At 40.8% G+C, this 23,540-nt stretch overlaps 2 protein-coding genes across 8 annotated transcripts in view; one reads left to right on the top strand and one right to left on the bottom strand.

The window, feature by feature from the left end:
• Positions 1-5,093, top strand: part of cenpl (centromere protein L) — a 9,095-nt gene extending 4,002 nt beyond the window's left edge. For all 7 annotated transcript variants that reach the window (XM_034303672.2, XM_026937139.3, XM_026937140.3 and 4 more), the window contains exons 4-5: positions 844-1,389; positions 3,659-5,093. In XM_034303672.2, coding sequence (XP_034159563.2) covers positions 844-1,389; positions 3,659-3,733 — 621 coding nt within the window. In that variant the 3' untranslated portion in view covers positions 3,734-5,093. The remainder of the gene's footprint in view (positions 1-843; positions 1,390-3,658) is intronic.
• klhl20 (kelch-like family member 20) lies at positions 5,087-23,540 on the bottom strand. Its single transcript, XM_026937276.3, has 12 exons — positions 23,339-23,540; positions 13,278-13,626; positions 12,595-12,801; positions 10,006-10,164; positions 9,621-9,715; positions 9,301-9,416; positions 9,024-9,207; positions 8,368-8,511; positions 7,481-7,614; positions 6,416-6,624; positions 6,232-6,338; positions 5,087-6,073 (listed from the first exon to the last, which is right to left on the bottom strand). The coding sequence occupies exons 2-12, from the start codon at positions 13,611-13,613 to the stop codon at positions 5,989-5,991; spliced, it is 1,776 nt and encodes a 591-aa protein (XP_026793077.1). The 5' UTR covers positions 13,614-13,626; positions 23,339-23,540; the 3' UTR covers positions 5,087-5,988.

Raw genomic sequence — 23,540 nt, 5'->3', positions numbered from 1 at the left:
TTAAATGCTATTCTAAAAAGTATGGTATTATGTTATTTAATTAAAAAAATTATTTGCATTGACAAATTGTTGTACACGAGTACTAAATGTTTCAGGACGTGCTGTTCTAAAAAAAAAAAAATCAACTTGTGATAATGGGATCACCCTGTCATTGATTAATTTCCTGTAACAGGAGTTTTATATTCTACACTATATGGCCAGTAGTTTGCGGACACCTGACCATCATAACCATATGTGCTTGTTGAACATCCCATTCCAGATTTAGTCCCCCTTTGCTGTTACAATAATCTCCACTTTTCTGGGAAGCCTGTCCACTAGATTTTGGAATGTGGCTGTAGGGATTTGTGCTCATTCAGCCACAAGAGCGTTAGTGAGGTCAGGCACTGATGGTGGGTGAGGAGACCTGGACCACACCAGTCAGCGTTCCAACTCATCCCAAAGGTGTTCAGTGGGGTTGAGGTCAGGGCTCTGTGCAGGACACTCGAGTTCTTCGACTCCAACCTTGCCATACCATGTCTTCATGGAGCTCGCTTTGTTCTCAGGGACACTGTCATGCTGGAACAGGTTTGGGACTCTTAGTTCCAGTGAAGGGAAATTGTAATGCTACAGCATACAAAGACATCCTCTACAATTGTGTTTCCAACTTTGTGGCAACAGTTTAAGGAAGAACCATATATGGGTGTGATGGTCATGTGTCCACAAACTTTTGGCCATATAGTGTATGACTTGGTTCCTTTACAAATGTGGATCTACTGGTTAGGGAAAATCAGACCTCAAATGTTTTAAAATTAGTCAGTGTATAAGACTATTTAAAATTTATTGAAATATCTAATTATTTTTCAGATACATTCCAAACCAACATTTGGGGCAGAAGCTCTGAAACCGGTGTGGCGCGGCTGGTTGACATGCGTGAACGGAGACCACGAGTACCTGAGGTCACTGCCCCCTGATTTTGTCAGCCTTCCTCTGTTCTGCAGCAGCGGCTCCGAATCCCTCACGGCTCTGGTCAAGTCCTGGTTTGAACGCACCTTTGACTGTAATTTTGGCTCTCTGTTTCTGAACTCCACCACTCTGAACTGGTTGGCTGCCCTGTGGACCGGCTGTCATCCCAGCAGCAATATCAGGTTCCTGAAGCTGACCTGGACCATGCCCACGCAGCCCTCGCTGGATATCATGTACACAGTGAACCCGCAGGACGCCTGGGAGCTGTGGAACAGCATTCACACCGAGGACAGTGCAGACGATAGAATCCACATCGATGAGGTGCAGCAGTTTATGAATGGACTCGAGACTCACCTTTTCAGACATTTTAAGATCTACCTGTCGGCTGGGACGCTCATGAAGGTCTCCACTTCCCTCGGTTCAGCTCATCATGAGGGCAAAATCAAGGTAGGCACCAAGTATTTCTCGGTTATTTCCTGTTATACCACAGCGCTGTCGAATTCTTCAATCTGATCTGATTCTTTTTCATCTATTATAACAGCACATACTTCATACCACAATTAATTTGACAATGATTCCAATTTTTTTTATCAATTAAAAACATACTTTTTATTCATTTATATTTGCATTTAATGTTGTGGAACCTCCACAAACTTACTTAGTTCCTGTTTTCACTAATGTTATAGTAGCTATAAACAGTTGTTTGCTCACAGCCCTGCTTTTCTCTCTCTCTGAAGTTATAAGGACAGTTAAAAGCAGCTTGTCGTATTACAGAGAAGCCACAAAGCCCTTTCTCCTGAAATCTCCTGTGTCAGAGAACTCACTGTTGCAAAGTGCTGACACTGGAGACTCCTTCCCTGGCAGTTAAATAATCGTCTCCTTGCACAAAGTTTCACTGTATCAATGATTAAGTTTTTCTTTGTTAAATAACAACACATGTATAAACTTGTGATTTGACTTACAGTTGTCAGAGCTGCTGTTATAGGAAATGAATCAAAACCTTCTAACCAATCAGAATTGAGAATTCAGCAGTGCTGTGGTATAAATATGGCTTTATTGTTGCTACCAGTTTTGTTTACACGTACCAAGTTGTACGTGTAAAATATGTATTGTGTATTTGCTGAATGTTTATTCTGTCATCTTGTGGCCATGCCACTGAACCAGACAGAATCAGATGAATGTTATTTCATCACTCTGTCTCTCTGAGAAGTCATTCACAGTGTGTTTTGAAGGAAAACCGTTCATTCTAGAGTAATGTGCAGACTATGCATTTGACAGAGAGGTATCTACAGTACACTATTCACTGTCCACTTTATTAGGAACACCATACTAATACAGTGTAGCGTTCCCTATCAGAAACATTGAAAATATTTCTTTGAGCTTCTGGTCCATGTTGACATGATTGCATCACATAATTGCTGCAGATTTGTCAGCTGCGAATTTCCTGTTCTACGACACCCCACATGTGCTCTGTCAGTGACTTGGAAGGCCAGTGAAATACACTGAACTCACTCAATGTTCATGGAACCAGTTTGAGACGGCTTGTGTTTCGTGACATGGTGCATTGTCATGTGGGACATAGCGATTATAAGATGTGTAAATTGTGACAATAACAAGATGCATGTGGTCAGAAACAGTATTCAGACCACAGGTTGAGGCATTCAAATGCCAAGAAAGCATTTTCTCAAACCATTACATCACCACCACCAGCCTGATCTGGTGACACCAGGCAGGTTGGGGCCATGGATTCATGCTGTTGATGCCAAATTCTGACCCTACCATCTGCATATCACAGCAGAAATCATGATTCATCAGACCAAGAGAAGTATTTCCAATCTTTAAGTATTTCTAGTTCTGGTGAGCCTGTGCCCATTTAGCCTCAGATTCCTGTTCAACCCAGTGTGCTTTTCTCTTACTGCAACCCATCCACCTCAAGGTTTAACCTGACATGCATTCTGAGATGCTTTCTGCTCACTGTGGTTGTAAAGAGTGGTTGCTGGAGTTACTTTAGCCTTCCTGTCAGCTCAATGACCAGTCTGGTCATTCTCCCTCTGACATCTCTCATCCCAAGATCACATTTCCCCCCCCATTCTGATGTTTGATGTGAACATTAAAGCAGCGGGTAACAGAACCACTTCATATTAAATAACTATGTGAATTAGCTTTAAGGTTTTAAACATTTCAAACTCTGATTAATATCGCCTCATTACTAATTTGAACTCTGAAAGGTTCTCTACAATGGTGGATTTTTTTTTAAAATTCCTTTAAAACAGCCTGAGCTATGATTCTCAGAGAGGACATTATGTAGGAATTTGCATGTAATTGGCAGAATTTTAAAGCCTGAAATAAACTGGTCAGTTGGATTTCACAATAGTCATTTTTAGACCAAGTAAATTAGGTTCAAGCTGTGAAATATCTTCAAGACCTTCTTTTTTTAAAAAATTATTATTATTATTTATTTATTTTTTTAATTTATCTCTTGCTGGTATTGTTTCTAATGTAATAAATGCTGTAGGGAACAACAGAATTGAATAACTTGACTTGAATTTCACAAACATGTGCTATGAGAATTCCTATTTTCCAGTCTTGCACAGTAAAGCCATGTCCTAGAGCCATGTGCTAATCCGGTGATGTGGACTGTCTCTAATGACAGATCTCACAGATGTGTTGTATTGAGACGTGCGCGTGATGAATGGTGATGACTTTTCTGTTTCAGATTGGCAGCAGTGACTACATCAGCACCTTACTGACGCTGCTAACAGAGTGCGCCCTCCTCAGAACACCCGTTTAATTTCTCAGCTTTACTGTTTTATCTGTAAATAGCGTTTTGTTTTACTAAATACATGTGTAGCAGTCTTTGTACACAAGCACAAATCTTAAAATTGTATTTATTTACATGTCCTTCAGTCGTAAAGGTGTACCTTTACATGGATTTTTGTTTTGTTTTTAAACTAGTGACTTTTTTTAGCCAAGGACTAGACAAAGACAATATTGTATCACTGTTTGTCTTTTTGTGGAAGTTTATGAAATAATCCTGTTCCCAAGTCCAGGCAGATCAAATTTCATCTACAGAGTCCTAAATTAATGTACATTGTGTCTGTAAATAGCCCAAGCTTCCTTTTTTAAATGTAACATTTACCATTTCTTTTCTGCTTTTACACTTCACATGTACATTTGTGTAGATCACTAGTGAATAATGTACCCTATCCATTTCAGTGTGTAAATGTGTCCGTACTGTTAACTTCTGGTTCCAGCACAACATGACTCTCCTTTCATCCATTTGCAGTGAGAGAAGGTGACATGATTTCATTATTGTTTGTGTGAAATCAAAATTTCAGACTATATTTTATAAATATTTGTCTTTTAAGGACATGCCTTCAGAAGTGATAGTGTCTACTTTTCTCTGTTATTGACATCTGTTTATCTTGAAATAAATGGAATATATATATATATAAATAGCATTCAAATCCCTCTTTAAAACTAAGGAATGGATAAATGCTTGGCTTTTGGGGCTCATGAGCCTGATGATGCCACAGCAGTCCGTAGATGGGAGTCCAAAAGAGCAAAAAGAGGCCGTGGGTGAGAGGGAAGGCGTTACTCTCTCCTGTCAATCAGTGACACTAGCCAATCGTGGGTGACTGAGAAAAGTGCTATCTACCCTCTTCCACATACACAATTTCACAGAGTGTGTTACACTGACCTGTGCTTTAGCTTGGGTAAGATGTGGTGGCTTCACGTGTTAGCCTTCACCCTCCCTGGTTGGTAGCTGCTGTGGGTGGGAATTGGCAAGTGACCAAAAAGAGGTACAAATGTTTTAAACCCCTAGCTTTTCAGCATGATTCTTATAGCCTTAGTGCATCTTATGGCAGGACAATTATGTTAAAGCATCCTGATGAAACTGTTAGCTGTCCTGACCAACAGTTGGAAATCCATTTACACATTTAACACTCATATGTAAGCCATTTAACAGATCAAAATGCATCCCTTTTATTTAATAAATCAACATTTCGATGCAATGTGTGCAGGCCAACACTGGGAACCATTTGTTTATCATCTCTGAAAAATCACCCAGCATCCATACCATAAACTCAAAATGTAAATGCATAATAAATCCACCAACATTCTTCTTCTTTTTTTTTTTAAAAAAAATGTCGACATTGTCTCACTGTGTTAAAAACAGAACAGTGACCAAACTGAACTTGTCTTGGATTAAAGTGCACAGACCGATGCATCATATGATATTAAAGTAAACAAGAAAATAAAAGTGATAGTGTTGAAATGGTAGAAACCGCTTTTGAAAAATGACTTGCATGCGCCTTCATTCATTCACACCTTCAACAAAGGCTCGCATATTTCTTATTCTACTGTTTTGATAAGCACCACTATAACAAAAAAAAAAAAAAAAAGAAAAGAAACATGCTTTGCTGAATCCGTGGCTGATGAGGCAAGGTAGAAAAACAAAGCTCGTTTTACAACTCAAAAAAAGAAACTGCACAAAGGAAGAAAAAAAAATAAAAAAAATCACAGTGCATCCAGTTCATAAGATTAAAACACCATTCAGACAAGCTACTGTCCATATGAGCATGAGACCGTGACGCCACCTCACGCAGCATCAGCTTACCACGACACGTCTCCCAAAAAACAAAACAAAAAAAAACAAAAAAAATCACAAATACTAGGCAGTACAGATCCTTCCAGAGAAGTGTATCTTTAAATGTGACTTTTTTCCTGTGTTTGAGACAGGAGCAATGCTGCAGTGAGCGTCAGAGCTCACTCTCTCTCCGTCTCTCTCTCTCTCTCGTATGGAAGCTAGCCTTTGGCTGTGGGCAAGTCCTATGAAAAGAGCGATGAAATCCAGCCCTGAATGTGAAAGTCTTCACAGATCAGCTCCACATGAGAGCGACAGATGTTCATCCTCTCCTTAGTGATCTCATTGTCTTGAGATGTAAAGCAATAGCCTTAAATAATGGAGTCTTTTTTCTTCTTAATGTCTCAATGAGAGGCACAAGCTATAATGAGGCATCTATGAGGGGGTGGATGAGGGTATTACCATATATGTGATTCACAGTGAGTCATTTTAATGACACCAACCCCTCCTCCTAATCTCCTGTAGTTCATTCCACCGTAAAGCCTGAAGGGGGGAAAAAGCACAGATTATTCGAGAGTCACCATAATCATTTGAAAAGTGCTAGTCAGCTTGGTTCTAACGGCAAATGATTATACAGGTACAAAGCTTCTGTCCCAAGATGGTGTTGTTCATGAAATCGCATTCACTGTGTATTTAATTACCTCCATGTGTTAGCGTCAGGATCATAGACTTCTATTGTCTTCAAGTAAGTAGTGCCATCAAATCCACCAACTGCCATCAACTGGCCATTCACCACCGCTAAACCGACCTAAAAGCCAGAAACACAATCATCAACCCAGGTGAACATGCCCTAAGCCTGCAGCAAATTAACAGCGAAGTGTTTACCCCGCTCCGTCTGGACGTCATGGCGACCACAGGAGACCACTGATTGGTTCTCGGGTTGTATCTCTCAGCGCTGCTCAGTTCTGTGGTGTCGTCGCGGCCTCCGACTGAGTAGATCATGTCTTGGTAAACGGCGCAGCCCAGATGTTTCCGCCGTGTGCCCATTGGTGATACTGTGTGCCAGCGGTTTTCCTGAGGGTTATACCTCTCCACTGCAGATGGAAGAAAACATGCCGGGATTTTTATTTATTTTCTTTTAAAACCTACTTTGTCTGAAGCATCGAAATATGTATAAGCCTAATAGATTGCGTTTGTAAACAGTATAAATACCAGCTGTCAAATCATCTGTAATGCACACTTGCTGTTGCTGACACTAGAAATGGCGGCAGACAAAGTTTAGTTTTTGAAGGCTAATCCAAAATATTGGGAAATCTGGGACATATTGCATAGAACAAAACCTCTGTTTAATTCAGTGAGTTATCTCAGCACTGATGTAAAAGCAATCAGTGATTAGTCGAGTCAAGAGTGACAATGAGGCTTGCGTTCATCAAATGCCATGAAAGACCAGAGAGACGTGATTAGTCGCTTTCCATCACAGAGTGTCATATTTACTATTTTTAGCCATTTTATTTACTACATATTGAATAAAATGCAAATGAAATAAATACTAAGCAGACTTTACTTCTGGTTCTGAGACATGCTAAATAGAGAACCGTTTCAGTTCAGGAAGTTTTCAGAACTAAATATTGTTAATATCAGAATTTCTCTGATATTAACAATACATGTCTGCCATACATGTTATACTTTAATATTTAACAAAGTATTGTTACCCTGGAGACTTTAAAATTTGTATCTGCACACAACTGCTGTTCTCGAAATATACTGTTGTTCTACATTTATTATCAACAATTCCTCAAAGTCACTCCCATTTCTACATTAACGAGATGGGTACAAGTAAACATGCATCAAGATAATAGCAGAAACTGCATCAACTGCACTCTCCTAATCTAATCTCATTACATGCTAGTCAAAGTAGTACAGTAATTAGTGCTTTAAATAAACAGGTACCTGTATTTAAAGGAGAAGTCCCGTCTGAGCCTCCCACTGCGTAGAGGAATCCTCCCAGAACAGCTACTGCCACCCCCAAACGCCGCGTACTCATGGATGCCACCCGTGTCCACTTATTCTCTTTAGGGTCATATCTTTACAGAAAAGCAAGATATTAATAATTAATTTATATGTAACAAACATTATGATTAAAGCTCACAGCATCCTAAATAATACAGTCATATGTAATCTCCATAAAGCAAAGTCCAAACGTCTGAGCCTAAAATAAAGAGCTGTTTCTAGACAAATAATCAAAAACCCACTACATTCTAAATGCTTATTACTTCAAGAATACATGGACAAATAAACGTCTGATTATCCCCCTAGCATGCCATTTGGTTCATTTTTTTGTTCCAGCTTGTTGCAACACTATATTTTATTCAGTCACACAAGAGCTGTTGTCTCATTAATAATATGTTCTTCTATGCAACACCCATCGTGACTGCTTTCAGTCAGTAAGAACCGAAACCTGACTTGGACAAAAATGAAAAGAATAGTCGTGGCCTAATGGATAGAGAGTCGGCCTTGCAACCCGAAGGTGAAGTGTGTTCGAGTCTCAGGTCCGGCAGGGATTGACCATCGCTCTCTCCTACCCTCAATACCACGGCTGAGGTGAGACCCTTGAGCAAGGCACCGAACCCCCAACTGCTCCCTGGGCGCCGCAGCAAAAAAAAAAGGCTGCCCACTGCTCCGGGTGTGTGTTCACGGTGTGTGTGTGTGTGTGTGTGTGTTCACTACTGTGTGTTTGCACAAATTCCGAGTATGGGTCACCAGACTTGGCCACAAGTCACTTCACTTCACTTATATTCAAATTGTACAAAGATCTGCAATTATTTTGCTTTACCAACCTTTCAACTATGTTCAGACACGAGACTCCGTCCTGTCCACCAACTGCATACAAGTAACCCCCCAACACAGCGACACCCACACTGGTCCTGCATGTGCTGGTGGGTGCCACATCACTGCTCCACTGGTTAGTTTTAGGGTCATACCTTGAAAGAAACACCAGAGGGCAGCATTGTTGTAGTTTCTTAATGACATATTACTGTACATATTACACAGGGTACAGGAAGCTAAACCGATTTAGCTATAAGATCTTTATATTACATTTAATTATCATTACAACAATAGAATCTACTTAAAAAATGTAAAAAAAGAGCCACAACACCAAAATCACAGCCAGCCAGGTTATTATAATAAAAAAAAAATTTTAAAAATCATGTGATCAAGAAATGAAAATGTTGAAGTTTCCGTGTTAAGCTGAGCTTAAATATTAACATCCCTGTTAAAGATTCACAACTCCTTTGTATCACTTCAGTGCTCATCTTTTCTGTTTTTCATATGTTTAGGTTTTCCTCACCTATTATACGAGCATGAGAATGTGTTTTTGACAAACACTTCTGTAAGTTTGTATATTCATTTCCTAATACACGCTGATTGCAAAAAGAACCTCAGTACTATCAACTCTTAATACAGGAACCTTTATAATGCATATAATGCTCACCTCTCTACACTGTTCAGGTAAGAAGAGCCATCATGGCCGCCCACAGCATACAACAGGTCGTCCAGGACGCTGACGCCGACTCCGCAGCGCCGCTTGCTCATGGACGCCACCATGCGCCACTCGTTAGTCTGGGGGTCGTAGCGTTCTACACTAGAGATGGCATCACCACTGCACCATCCCCCTACTGAGCGCACATATTACACACACACAGCTTCAAATTAAACTCCGTATTAAGAATCAAAACATACTTTTCACTCATTAATTATAATCCACCTACCAGCAAACAAAACCTCTCCACAGCGAATGGGTTTGCGGGGTCGGGTACGAGGTCCTTGCATGAGCGGGCGTTCTTGAGGAAGCAGAAGATAGTTCTTCGCTTCATCCACCAGGTCTCTGCAAAGAAGTAAAAGTTACTCTGAGTCACATCAAAACTACAATGTCAAAGCAAAAGGTCATCCATCCTCCCAGCAGCAGATTACTAGGATGTCAGACTACTAGGATGTCTGTCTGTTTTTGGTTACCTGCAGTTTGACTGTAACATTTCAGTAAACACATCCTTGAAAAAAAAAAAAATGTATTGATGGAGCACATACACACCTACACTCCTCATCACTCTTAATTAGTGGATCTGAGCCCACTGTTCCCACAAGGAACTTTGGGCTCAGCAGAGGAAGGCGGACATGCTGAAGGACCTGAGAGGGAAAAAAATTAAATAAATAAAATATATGTACATCCAACAGTAAACACTCAGACTCTGCAACAGCTAGCTTGTAAAAATTTTATCATGTACTATATTTGTTTTACTGGTAATCTAAATAGGTGAGTATACACCGTATACTTTAAAATTTTTTTAAAAGTAATATAACTTTTACTATGAAAGAAAATGAAAACCAGAATAGTGAAAATATGAATGTACAGGTACAGTTAAGCAGTACTAAGAACAACCCAGGTGCAAGATGTGTGTAACTGGTGCACAATTGACCTGAGGCAGCTGAGGCCGTCGCTCTTGGATGCTGTATTTAACCCAGGCCATGACCGCATTAAACACCTGCTCCTCACTGCGCACATTTAGCTCGTCACTCGAAATGATGTCGATCAGCTGATTGGCTGGGAGCAGCATGAACTCTTCACTCTCCATGACCTGAAGGTGGGATGAAAAGAAAAACAGACAGAGAATCAACCCATCAGTCCACAATAACGCCTCACCCTGTTAGCAACCTAACTGTCACAGTAAAATGAATTTATTGGTACTTTACCAACATAAAGAAACAGGGCTGAGAAAAAGGGGTGAAAGTTCAAGAGATCAATAATTCAGTTTCACTGTAATAGAAATAAAAGGAGAAGGAACCCATAGAAGAGAACCTTCTATGGCATGATAAATACAATTAAACCCAGTAATGTTAAAACACCACAGCATTGTTAAATGCTTGATTCTGATTAGTCCGAAGGTCTTAACTAAGTTTCTATAACAGAAATTCAGACAGTAATTCAGACTGCAAGGTTTATATTAATGTGCTCATTCCCATACATTATCGTTTCTATAGTAACAACCAACACAAAAACTTGGCACTCCACATAAATCGATTTAAAGTGTCAGTGCTTTGTAACAACCAGAGGTAAAGTTTTCCACCTGGGAAAGTCTTCAGGATGCTGTGTATAGCCATTAGCCACATGTAACACTTAACCTCTCATCAAGCCGGATTAGTCGGCTGGTGGATCAATCAGCTTTGGTTGTCAATCAAACATCAGTGGGTGAACACAGAAACAGGCAATCAAATGGACAGACTAAATTCACAAAACCACAGCCATACTGTTGACATTCTGTGTGAGGTAGAGTTTGTAAAATAAAGAATTATTACATAAACCAATTCTGCCAAACTCAAATTCATCACAGACATATGCTGGAAAGAGGATATTCAGACCCCGATGTCTGATTTGCAGTGCAGCTTTGCAAGCTATCAGTAGTATGAAGCCAAGGTTCATTTACTGAAAGTGTAATAGACTACAACCTATTGACAAGCTGTAGGATAAATTCCAAACAATTTATAGTGAGAAATCCAAAAACAAAAAGAGGACACAAAGTTAAATATCTAGTGGTTATTATTAAGCTTATTTAAGAGTCCACTTTTGTTTGTTAAGCTAGCTAACCAAACAATGAAATGTCGCACAACAAACAGAAAGAATGCGCTCGTCTTATTCACATAGTCTCAGGTTATTGGGTGATTATAGAGGAGAGTATAATAAAAAGGCTGATTATGGAGAAAGAAAAACAGAAATGGGAACACGGCCTGGCAATTTGGTGTGGTTAAACTATTGGTTATTCAAGGTTAAATGATGATTATTATTTGATAGATTTAGCAAATGTTAGGATTCAAATTTTCCTTTGGGGTAAAAATAACACAGGGCTGCATCTTTATCTATTAAACATGACGCTCATGGAAAAAAAGGGAGACACATAATATAGTTTATTACCAGTGAGCATTGCTAAATTTAGCACAGGGATGTCGCTCTCGATCTTACTCATCCTGAGACTGAGCAACACTCACAGCCCTGAAGTAACAAAAGAAAGAAGTAAAGCTTGCTGTCTCATCTCCTCACAGGTACAATTACATAGCAGCAATGCTACTGATTACATTACTGAGTCTTCTGTAATGAGATCACTGTAATGATTAACAAATATAACAATGACTTGCTAGACTGGATAAAAACACAGCTATGCTTTTTAAGACTAATTTGGAGTGGAGGGAAATCTGATGAAATTTTACCCTGTGAACGACTTAAACAAGTATGACTGTTAATCAGAATGGTAGGATTAGTTATTGACACAGTTAACAAACCTTTGGCCAAGTGACAGTTATGGCCTGGTTGTTTTTTTTTTTGTTTTTTGTTTGTGACAAACATAAAACACACGTGCATGTCTCCCTCTCCCCCTCAGGCGTTTCCAGCCGCTCCTTTATCACTCTCTCCCACTGATTAGACAGCTCAGTGCCAGGCATGCATCCTCACAGCCTAGCCCCTCCCTCCTCCTCGTCACACAAATCTTTCATGAACGTATTGTGTAGTAAACAGAATTAGATAACTGGCTATTAATTGGGCCAAAATATGCCGACTACCTAGGCAGCTTCCTCACAGCACTTCATTCAGCTTCAATAATGGGGCAGGGTTGTGGGAACACTATGTACACGGTACCATGCACACACACATTCATGCAATTATTTACACCTAGGGGCAATTCTGCATAGCCAACCCACCTACCCTCATGTTTTTGGAGGAAGCTGGTGAACCTGGGGGAAATCTACACGGAAATGGGGAGCACAGAAACTCCACAGAGACAGCAACCCGAGCTCAGGGTCAAACTGTAGACCCTGCAGCTGCAAGTCAGCAATACTATCTGTTGTGCCTTTGTGCACCATTATAAATAATAATAATAACAATAATAATAATAATAATAATCATCATCATCATCATACTACTCATGCTGAATACTGCAGAATATCACAGATTATTGTTACACGTCTACTTCCACCTTCTCCCACTGACTGAAGCCCTGAGCTATAAGGAAGCCCTTTACCTCCTGAAAGTTGTGCTGGGTGAACTTGTCAGCGATTCTCAACAGCTCTCGGCATGAATGCGTGTCAGCAAAAGCCCGGATGCCCAGGCAGTTGGACGGGTCGAGCTGGCGCTTAAGGAACTCACAGCAAGCCTCCTGGATTTCAGCCAGCTGCAGCAGGCAGGCGGCGGGCAGCAGCGTCTGCACATTTCCCTCCTCCACGGTCACCTGAGTGCCACAAATACACCTACAGTTAATCTCTCACACACTACCAGTGCCAACCCAGAGTACAGACATTTAGTGGTCGTCTTAAAGATAAAGGAACACCAAACCTGTCTACTAAATTCATCATTCCTAGGAAATACGACTCAAAAGCATTCGTACTTGTAGTTATTAACAAATTTAAGTTATATTTATTCACTGGTACAAACACTGAACTTCTGACTTTCAAGGTTCACAAAAGCTGTGAGCTTCACAAAATATCAGTGAGCGAGCGCTATGGACAAAATCTTATAACGATATGGATAATTTCATATCTTGAAACGATGTACATCATGATATGTTACATTTTCTCTAAAATTGATGAAGAAATTGTCTATACAAAAGAACTGCATGCATTCATGATTGGTCTGTGGCATAAATAGCTGCATAAATATGCACAAAAGCACGTGTGTAAAACCAAGCCTACAGCCTAAGTGTCAGACCTGTGAGGTGTAGGCGAAGTCGATGAGCAGCTCCATTGCGCGCTCGTCGATGTCGCGGATCACCACCTCAGTCTGCCGGCTCTCGGCCAGCTCGCCAGTGAACATGGCCCTGAAGTAGGGGCTGCAGGCTGAAAGAATGACACGGTGTGCGTAGATCTTCTTGGCGCCTACCACCAGCACGACGTCACACAGCTCGCGGTGCTTACGCAGCAAGTTGATCACCTCCAGAGTTTGCCGCGGGTGCTTGTCTGACACATAGGGCATGCGGGCCGGCTGCGGCACGCCCTCCGGCAGCTTGTTGGGGTCGCCCAGGGTGCAACGGCTCGTGATGTCCATCCCGCCGGTGCCCCTGAATGTAAAAACACAAATCAGAAACAATAGATAAACTAGATAACGTTAAAGAGCAACACCAGCGTCTTCCATTCCTGCTCACACTCCCCCGTTGCTCAAACTGCTTCTGCCTCCCCGGCCACTGGCCTCTCTGATGTAATCATTGTCAGGTCAACCATAGAAAGACATGCTGTTACTTGCCAGTAGAGGACAGAAACCTGCTCTTTAATTATTTTTACAGACCGAATACTTACAGATTTCTAGGGATGACCTTGACCTTATAAAGCCTATAGAGTTTGTGCCCTCAGTAAAACTACAATCACAGATTGTGTTTGTTGAGTGCAGTTCTGATGGATTTAAAGACCCAGACATACAAAACGCAGATCTGTAACGTATATTTAGAAAAATCTGACAGTGCAAAATAGACATTTACACTTTATTTACTCATGGCAAAAAAGTACAGAATAGAAACTCTGTGCTCAGTGAATGAATGACTTGTCACAGGCAGTGTGAGTTAAAAAGCCTGAACTGCAGAATAAATAAAGACTATGGCCACACGTCTGAAGGAATCCTTTTTGTTGTTTGGCATTGGTCAGTTGATGTTAACTGCGTTGGAGTGTTTACCTGACACTCTTGCATACTGCTTCCAGCTTCAGTGCTCTGCATTAAGGAAAACCAAGCAGTTTTGCAACGAGTTGCAGTCAATTCCAGAATTGACTTTACCCTTGGTAAAGATGGGTTAAAAAAAAAAAAAAAAAAAAAGCTATGAAAAAAAAAGTGTGTGTGATTAATTGTTAATAATAATAAAGAACCAACTTTATTTTACTGACTTTAGTAATCTAGGGATAACAAGGAGCTTAGTCGCAGACAATCCCAGAGTTCGGTTTGGTATACATCATGCGAGCAGATGTGAAATGTACCTGGGAGCAATGCCATTCAGGGATTAACACAGGAATAAAAAAATTTTAAGATCAATTCTGTATTTGACTGGTAACCAGTGAAGTGGTCTGATGACAGGGGGAGTGTGGTCATATTGACTTGTTCAGGTAAGCAGCGTTGTAAGGACATTTTTTCCACTTTTCCTTCTGGGGGTCACAGTAGCAACAAGCCAAATGTGAGATACACAATCTGTCCATTGGGTTCCGGGTCTGCCCTGGGGTCTCCGACAAGTGGGACATGCCTCACATGGTTCCAATGTGAGCCGGCCAGGAGGCATTCTTTCAGTAACTATCCACAGCTCATGACCACAGATGGGGATAGAGACATGGAATTACCAGTAAACAGACATCTTCATCTGAATCTAAATAAGCTGGAAGTTGTCTGTCGTTTTTTTTGTCGTTGTCTGTCGTTTTTCCAGTAAAGACTTACAGTATTTGAATCTACTTAAAATAAAAGCATGCATTAGTTTTTCAGGCTAGGGCAAAAGTCTCTTCAATGAGAGAGATTATTTTGATGATGAAAAGCTGTGTTGGTAAGATTTGTAATATGACTCTGGAATCAGCAGATCAATAATTACACCCATGTTTTGGACCTGTTCAGTGCATCTGAGAGACAACAGAGCTGGGTAAGGTAAGACATCCTGGCTTTTGCCAACAGTTTGGTCTTTGTTTATATGTAGCAAATTGTGTGACATCCACTTACTGATCTCAAGGCACTCAACAAGCTTACTGAGAGAGAGAGAGAGCCAGAGAGAGAGCGAGCGTGCGAGAGCATGCGAGAGAGAGAGAGCATGCGAGAGAGAGAGAGCGAGCGAGCGAGCAAGCGAGCGAGCGACAGACAGAGGTACAGCTGAGATTAATCAGCATATGAAAGACAGGACAAGTTATGCTTTCATACGATCATGCCAAATAGAAGCATGTGAAAACTAAAAAGCAGAGGACCTAGAACTGAACCTCGTAGAACACCACCTAAAATCTAGGCCATTTAGATCGATATTTACGACTCCTTAATTAACTAACACGACTGACAGCATCAAAAGCAGCACTCACATATAAAAATCATTAAAACAGACAATGTGTCCACATCACTGTTAATCCTAAGGTCATTTCTAACTTTGACAAGAGCCACTTCAGTGCCATGGCTATGTACCAAACTGGTACATGTCCTAGTAAGAGATAGCTATGTAATTAAACATGTAATTAAACACATTTCATAGATACCTGTTTCAAGTAATTTGATGAGTAATGGAACATCTGATACTGGCCAATAGATGCTAATAATAACCAGATCAGCATTACTCTTTTACCGTAGTGGTATGATAATAGTATATAGAAACAGAACAAAAGAGCAATTTACAGCAGTTTTTCATCATCAGTGAAAAATATATTTTAAAAGGTTTGTGGGAATCAAGTCAAGGGAACAAGTGGATCGTTTTAGGTGATGTAACATCCTCAACTTCATCAGCATTAATAAGTGAAAGGTTATTACTACATGAGCTTAAAATACAAGCTAAACTCATTCATGTTCATGTTTGTCTACATGAATTTAAATTTAAGTTTGCAGAAACAAGCTTTAGCAGTAATTCTATGTTGATCACTCACAGAAAACAGAAAGTGAGTCTTTTTCTCTGCTACAGATACTGAGAGTGCAGTTTAGTCTTTCCCTCCTCCATGCTTGTTTTTAATCTGTGTTACTGCACACCACGAGTAGCTCCTAGCCTCTTTGTGGCACTGGCGATACAGGACACTTTTCTATCGTCCTGTGATATGTATCGTCATACCACACAGCCCTATCAGTGACTGTGATTTTGATGTTTCAGGGCTAATAAGAACACGGATATTGCCTTTTTATGAGCAAGCTGGGGAACATGCTGAGAGTGTCCAAATGTTTCTAACAAACTGAATAGGTGTTTCAGATACGTATCAGAATTATCAACATGGATGTAAAATAGAGTCAGAATCAGTAGAAGATTTGGACAGTCTTTTTACCAAATTCGGAGACCAGTCTAGTACGAGGAGGTGATTAGGAGGTGAAACTGACCACTTTATAGCTTAAGTGAACTGCATACAGAAAAGGCAATTCCGCCACCCTTTCTATTATCTCTTGTGCAATGTAAAAAAGCTGGCTGTGCTTCAATTAATATCTTGTTTCCTGTCTGGTGAAGCCAGGTCTCAGTTAACAGCCAGTTGATCATTTTATAGTACATACAGAGGCATCACAATTCGGTTCCAAAGACTTGAAGTGCACCATATTTTTTACATAAGCACCACAATGGCATTCAGAATTTAATTTCCATTTGATTTTCTACCTATTGTACATCCTGACTGGGAAAATCAGTTGTAATATTATGTAATACTGTAATATTATGTAATATTAAACATCCGGGCCTGCAGAGGGAGCTAGTATAACTACAATCAAAAGTATGCTTGGAGGAGGGAGAAGACGTACAGGAATAATGGCTTGTATGTCTAATCAATCATGCTCATGGACTGGACACGATAATATATATTTGCTGACAGCATGTGAGATCATAATCTATTTGGATGGGAGCCATCTCTTCTAACAAGTGCAGGGTGTTTCCACAACCAATTACAATCAGTTCAGTAAAATCAAAACACAGAGACATACACTGTAATCGTAGCCAAGAATGAAGACTGAGTAGTATGCTAAAAAAGGTCACACCCACGACCTAGTGTGAGAATTGAATCAGAGATTAAAAGATCTCTCCCACACTTCTCTACAAGCGCAAACTATCACCTTTGAGCAGTTCACGCTGCATTAAGACAGAGTGGATTATAGTTTTTTTGACTGTGAAGTGGTTATGCCAGACAGTCTTGAATCAGGATAGCAGAGTGTTAAAGAGTTGAACTGCGTATCTCTGATGATAGCGTCACAGATGACGAGCATTCGTGTTGGAGGTGAAGAGGTGCTCGAAGACGCACACAGCCTGACACTTTACACTGCTCTGTCTGAGTTCAGAGCCCCCACAAACCCTCTGTTTGCCTCAAGGTCAGAGACAAACAAACTGTTTGGAATCAAACGTTGAAGTTGGGTTTGGCAGAAAACAAGGACGGTTATACAAAAAATTAATTAAGTAATAATCCCAACTGTTAGGAATAGTGGAGGATCTGTGATGCTGGGCTGTTTTGCTCCAAAGGGCCTGGAAACTTTGTTAGGATGCATGGACTCCATGAAGTACCAGGAAACTTGCATAAAAAAACTGGCTGCCTCTGCCAAGAAGATACAACTGGGTCATAGCTGGATCCTTCAGAAAGACAAAGCTCCAAAACAAATCCACACTAAATGATTCAACGACCACAGAATCAAGCTTATAACATGGCCATCTCTGTCCCCTGTCCTAAACCCCAGTGAATCCCTGTGGGGTGAGCTGAAGAGGAGAGCCCACAAAAGAGGATGCGGGTTCCTGGAGGACGTGGAGGGATTGTGTACTGAGCAGTGTCTCAGATTCTTTGCTTTCCTTGATACTAGCTAGTATCGTGTTCACAACAGCAAAGATAATAACGTCAATTCCTATTCAGACAATCAGGAAGGTGTCCTCAACTCTGGGATCAGCATTCGGCGTTAAATCAACATGGCCGCTCACACTGTCAACGGTAAACAAAATGTCGCAGCACTACGTTAAATGAGTTCATAGTAGTATTTACTTTAGATTAGTCAACATAGACACATTAGTTGGATAAATCTATAACCACAGTTTGCTGTTTTGAAAGTCAAACTCATGATTGCTAAGGTTTGCTGGCTATCTTGTTGCTAACAATACACACACGTTCATGGAGACAGCCATGTTTTTTCCCACCTTTAAGCTTGAATGTGCTGAGCTCAAAAATCACAGCCTAATTCTGAGTTCAGTCAAATGCAGTGTTGGCTCATATCTGTCTAATCTAGAATTCACACCGGACATGATGATGGTGGTTCACATGAAGCACTGGGAGAGTGAATAAACAGCATATAATTGGTATCATTAGTATAACTACAAGTAGTTTGTTTTGTAGCTACAGGCTGCACTACATAGCAATGATGTAGATAACGATTTTAAATTAGGTTCATAATGTGTAAGAATGTGTCTCTGGATTTTATGCTTTACTCGTGTGTACTGGGGTTTTGTCAGACGAAAGTTACATCTCACAAGGTTGCTTTGGTTTCGACATTAAGTAAAGTGGAAGAACACTGGTTCTCTGCCACACTTTCAGTACAAACAGGCTTTGACAGGTTTTAATGGAAACACCAGTCACATTTTACTTTGCCAGAGATTGAATTCAAGTCTGTTTAATACCCGGATAGAAAAATATCTAGTGGTGATAGAATAAAGAGCCGAGGACTAACAGAGAGTAAAACTTCAAGTGGAAAAATGGTATTCACGGTTGGAAAATGCATTCATAAAACAAATAGCTTTATAAAATAGTTAACAAACACACACACACACACACACACACACCTGTGAAGCATCTCTTTAAAGCTCAACATCTCACACGCCACTACTGTTCAGAAAACCTACCAGGCACTAGCATGAATAGCAAAACAGATTTAGATTCATGCTACTCATAGCTTTTCCAAGAGAGCTCTCACAAAATAAATGAAAAAGACATCAGAACTATTCTGATCTTACGAGCTGCGTATAAACCTGTGACACTGAACCACTTGCTAATTGGATCCTATAAATAAGAATGACATAAGCGTTCAGCTCATCCACAGAGCTCCCGGCAGAATAAAACACTGACACATGGTCAGTGTCTGTCTGCTTCTTCAGTAAGACGTAAAGGAAGTCTCCCTCAAACTGAATCATTTCCATAAATATCTGCCTCAAACCAAATCCTGTTCTTCAGTCATGCAGAATTTCCGATGTGGTTTAGGACACATTATGATTTACTGTAATCCAAAAAATAAACAAAACTTCACAGTGTAGCAGAATACTCTAATGCTTATGGGCAGCCTTTTTTTTTCTGTCCAAAACTGATGAAAGACAGACAAGGTGGAATTTTACCAGAAAGCTGGAAGATGAAAGTAGTTCCACTACCCACGTTATTTATTTTAAAATGATTTTAAAATGAGATTATGTTGTTTAATGTTATTTGTATGAAGATTTGTGAATCTACTTATGGAAAAGACTTTGGGTGAATGGAGCCAAACGTCTTAGCTAACCGAATAGAGTTGGGATAAGTAGAAAATTGTGTATACTTGACATTGCAATGAAATTATGTTAGTCTATTTCACTTTGGGATAATGGTTTCCTACACTACCCACAATGCCTTATGACTGCCTGCTGACAGTGGTGAGCTCACCTCACCTCACCTCACCTCCTCAGCTGTAAACTCTGCTCAAGCAGATCATGCTACTACTGCCGTTAACACCATCCTGCTCAACATCTCGTTGCTCCTTCATGACGTCTTTGCTGGATTCTTCAGTAATAGTAATAATAAATAATAAATTCTTCATTAACCGTCACTGTAAAACTGAGACAGAAACCATTTATCACTTATGTTTGAGATCACTAACATTTTTTTCCCTATTAACTGCCATTGTAACTGTAAAAGTAATGTGTGATATCAGCACAGGAATAACAAACACACTGCACCAACCAATAAACACACAGCACCAACCAACAAACCAGCTTTAAAGTGCTTCTGGGTGGAGGTTTCTTTTAAGTACTGTAAGTACATTATATCCTGTATTAGCCCTGTGTGTGTGTGTGTGTGTGTGTGTGTGTGTGTGTCCTGGATTATTATTCTGTCCACCTTTGTCATTTCTTTGCAGTAAGGCTGTATCAGGAACATCCACTGGCCTCAGTCATATGACAAAGTTTTTATTCTACTCTATTCAAACTCTGCACACTCTGAAAAGCATGAGTCATGCACTTTGCATAGACTAATCTCTCAAGAGAGTACAAACATGACCTGAGCCAACAACAGACAAGTGTGTGTGGTCCAAATGCACTGCACAGCTGCTTCTATTACCAAATGTCAACACACATTTCAGCGCAAGCATCAACTAAAACATCTGAGCAAAGCATCAAATCTCCTGATCTACAGCACGGGTGTTTAGAAAAAAAGCTGTGTTTGCATACCGCACCACCTGAGTCCACTTATCAATGTGTAAAACACTGAATACGGTCACTCACCGTCCATTTTCATTAGGAACACCTGTACACTGCACATTCATGCAGTTATCTAAATTAGCCAATCAGGTGGCAGTAGCACAACGCATAAAATAATACAGGTCAAGAGCTTCAGTTAATGTTCACATCAAACATCAGAATGGAAACTGCTGATCTTCTGGGATTTTCACACAGACAGAGTTTACACAGAATGATGTGAAAAATAAAAAACACTGAGTGGAGGGTCTGCAGGATGAAATATCTTGTTGATGAGAAAGAGGAGAGGAGAATAACAAGACTGTTGACAGGAAATCTATACTAACCCAAATAAGCACTCTTTACAACAGTGGTGAGCAGAAAAGCATCTCAACATGCACAACACATCAAACCTTGAGGTGGATGGGCTACAACAGCAGTGAGTGAAACTTGATGTGGTCTGCTGCTGCTGTAGCCCATCCACCTCAAGGTTTGATGTGTTGTGCATGTTGTAAAGAGTGATTATTTGGGTTACTATATCTTTCCTGGCAGCTCGAACCAGTCTCCATTTTCCTCTGACCTCTCTTATCAACAAGGTGTTTCCACCCATACAACTGCCGCTCACTCAATGTTTTCCGTATCTCGCACCATTGGGTGTAAATTCTAGAGACTGTTGTGTGCGAAAATCCCAGGAGATCAGCAGTTTCTGAAATACTCAAACCAGCCCTCCTGATACCAACATTGTGATGTTTGATGTGAACATTAACTGAAGCTCTTGACCTGTATCTGTAAGATTTTTGCGTTGTGCTGCTGTCAGATGATTGGCTGATTAAATAACTGCGTGAAAGTGCAGATGTACAGGTGTTATTAATAAAGTGGACAGTGAGTGTATCTATGGTGTTTCTGCCACAAATGTGACTTTACACAATAAACAAATGGTGAGCTGCAAGATGACGGTGCTGATTTTCCCGGATGGATCATCATCTGCAATATACGAAACCCAATCTGTAACTGACAGGGTGATCTGATTATAACTGATGTATTGATCTGATACTGAGTATTGTAATCCGGGCCAGTTATCAAATAGAATTTGAGGTATTTTACACACTGATTCGTTGATGTATTTTATAATGTTACACAGGACCGAACCCAGATGACCTGATCTCGCATCACCCCACCAGCTCGCTTCTGACATCCTGCAAAGCTTGACAGAAGCACGCAGACAGTTGGCTTGGCTGCTGTGAGGATGTGTGTATCCAGTGAGTATTAAGGTTTCGACATACATCATGCAGAAACAATGCATGACTTGGTCATTTCCTATCCAGCCACCTCTTCCCTATCATGCAACACCTACCAACCACGGAGAGTGAAGGCCATCACGTGCTTCATCTGAGCCACGTGAAGCAAGCCAACTATCTTTTCGAACTGCTGCACATGCTGCGTCAAAGGGCAGCACAACAACTTTGGAGGAAAGCGCTATCTACCCTCTTCCGCACACAAGCTCACACATGGGGGGAGGGGGGGGGAGAGGGGGAGGGGGAGAGAGAGAGAGAGAGAGAGAGAGAGTCTAACATCCCTCCCACCCTGAGAGCACAAACAAATTTGGTCCCTCGCCTATATGGATGGCTGTGGCACTGTTGTTCTCCAGATGATGCTTTTCTGTCGCACCACTTGGAACCCAGTGACAACTGAGACCCAAACACCTGTCATGTGGCGTCTTCGCTCACCATGTCGTTGGTCCAGCTCTGTGGATGTACATACTATGCGACCAGGTCTGTGCCTGGTTGCTGTAAATGAAGCGTGCTCAACTGCTTCATTCCACGTTGAGCAGTGCGAATCCTCTTCCTGCGCTCAGTGATAGTGTCATGATGTTTTAACAGTGCCACCTGCAGAACTGCAGAGCTTGTAAGCTCGTGATGGTGGTTTCACAGACCTGATACTGAAATCAGAAAAGCCATACGATTATTTTTTTTTTTTTTTACTGCTTATTAAAAATGCATGACCTGCACAGTATCCACTGCCATGCAGAATGAGGGACTATATTTAAAGGCGTCTAACTGGAGCTGCACGAGCGCACTCACAGCTGTCATCGTGCACGCGCTTAAAATAGCGAGGAGATTCCGCGAGACGTGTCGTGCAGCCTGAACTCTCAGCACGAGACTCTGTGGAAACTAGCATACTAGCGTACTAAACAGTATGTGTGAACCCTGTGGGGAAGTAGTGTCCTTCCACACTGAGCAGTGCGCTAGTATGCCGTGTCTGAATGAAGCTGTGTCGGAATGTCCTCAGAGAAGCACACTGTAACCCATTTCTGCTCCTGTATGTTTGACAACACTTCTATCCAGCTGGAGAATGTTAATTAAATTAGCACTCAAGTGGTCATTTTAAAAAGGGAGTAGTGGTGGCAAGTTCAAGTCTGACAACCCTGCTGATGGATAAATAAGAACTTAAACGTGTTTCGCACATAAACCGTAACAGGAAAATAAAATAACTGGAATGTTTGTCTCTGAAGTGTGTTAGTGTTTACAGTGCTCTGGGTTTCAGCTGCCTGTTACTGAGCTTGTTCCAAGCTAATGCCAGGTAGCCAGCATAGCTAACTGCTAGCTAGTTAGCGGCTGTCTAGCAAACAACCACGTATGCTGTCACTGCAGCTAAAATGAGAGGTATACAAACAACAGTATTATGTAAATAAATATTTGTTTACCTTATTTGTCCATTCAAGCGGTCCAGAGTGCTCTTTAAGTCGTCTCGAGAGAGAGAATTTGGGTCTAAACCTGAAGCGAGTAATACCTTAATGACGACAAGAGTGCGGCAGAAGACCAAACAGCTCCGTGATGCATAAATAGTGCACTATATAGGCTGTAGATGTCGTTATTTTATACACTCTGTAGTGTTCCTAGGTAGGG

Source organism: Pangasianodon hypophthalmus, chromosome 4 (assembly GCF_027358585.1).
Source record: "Pangasianodon hypophthalmus isolate fPanHyp1 chromosome 4, fPanHyp1.pri, whole genome shotgun sequence".
In the NCBI taxonomy this organism is placed as follows: domain Eukaryota; kingdom Metazoa; phylum Chordata; class Actinopteri; order Siluriformes; family Pangasiidae; genus Pangasianodon; species Pangasianodon hypophthalmus.
Note: the sequence above shows the minus strand (reverse complement) of the source record. Positions and strands in the feature narration are given on the sequence as shown.

Excerpts from the sequence above, each read along its gene's own strand:
- klhl20 (XM_026937276.3), bottom strand. The coding sequence starts at position 13,613 with ATGGACATCACGAGCCGTTGCACCCTGGGCGACCCCAACAAGCTGCCG. Across the intron at positions 6,339-6,415 it reads TGACGTCCAGACGGAGCGGG|GTCGGTTTAGCGGTGGTGAA; the intron begins GTAAACACTTCG and ends TCTGGCTTTTAG. Across the intron at positions 6,074-6,231 it reads CCTGACGCTAACACATGGAG|GCTTTACGGTGGAATGAACT; the intron begins GTAATTAAATAC and ends TCCCCCCTTCAG.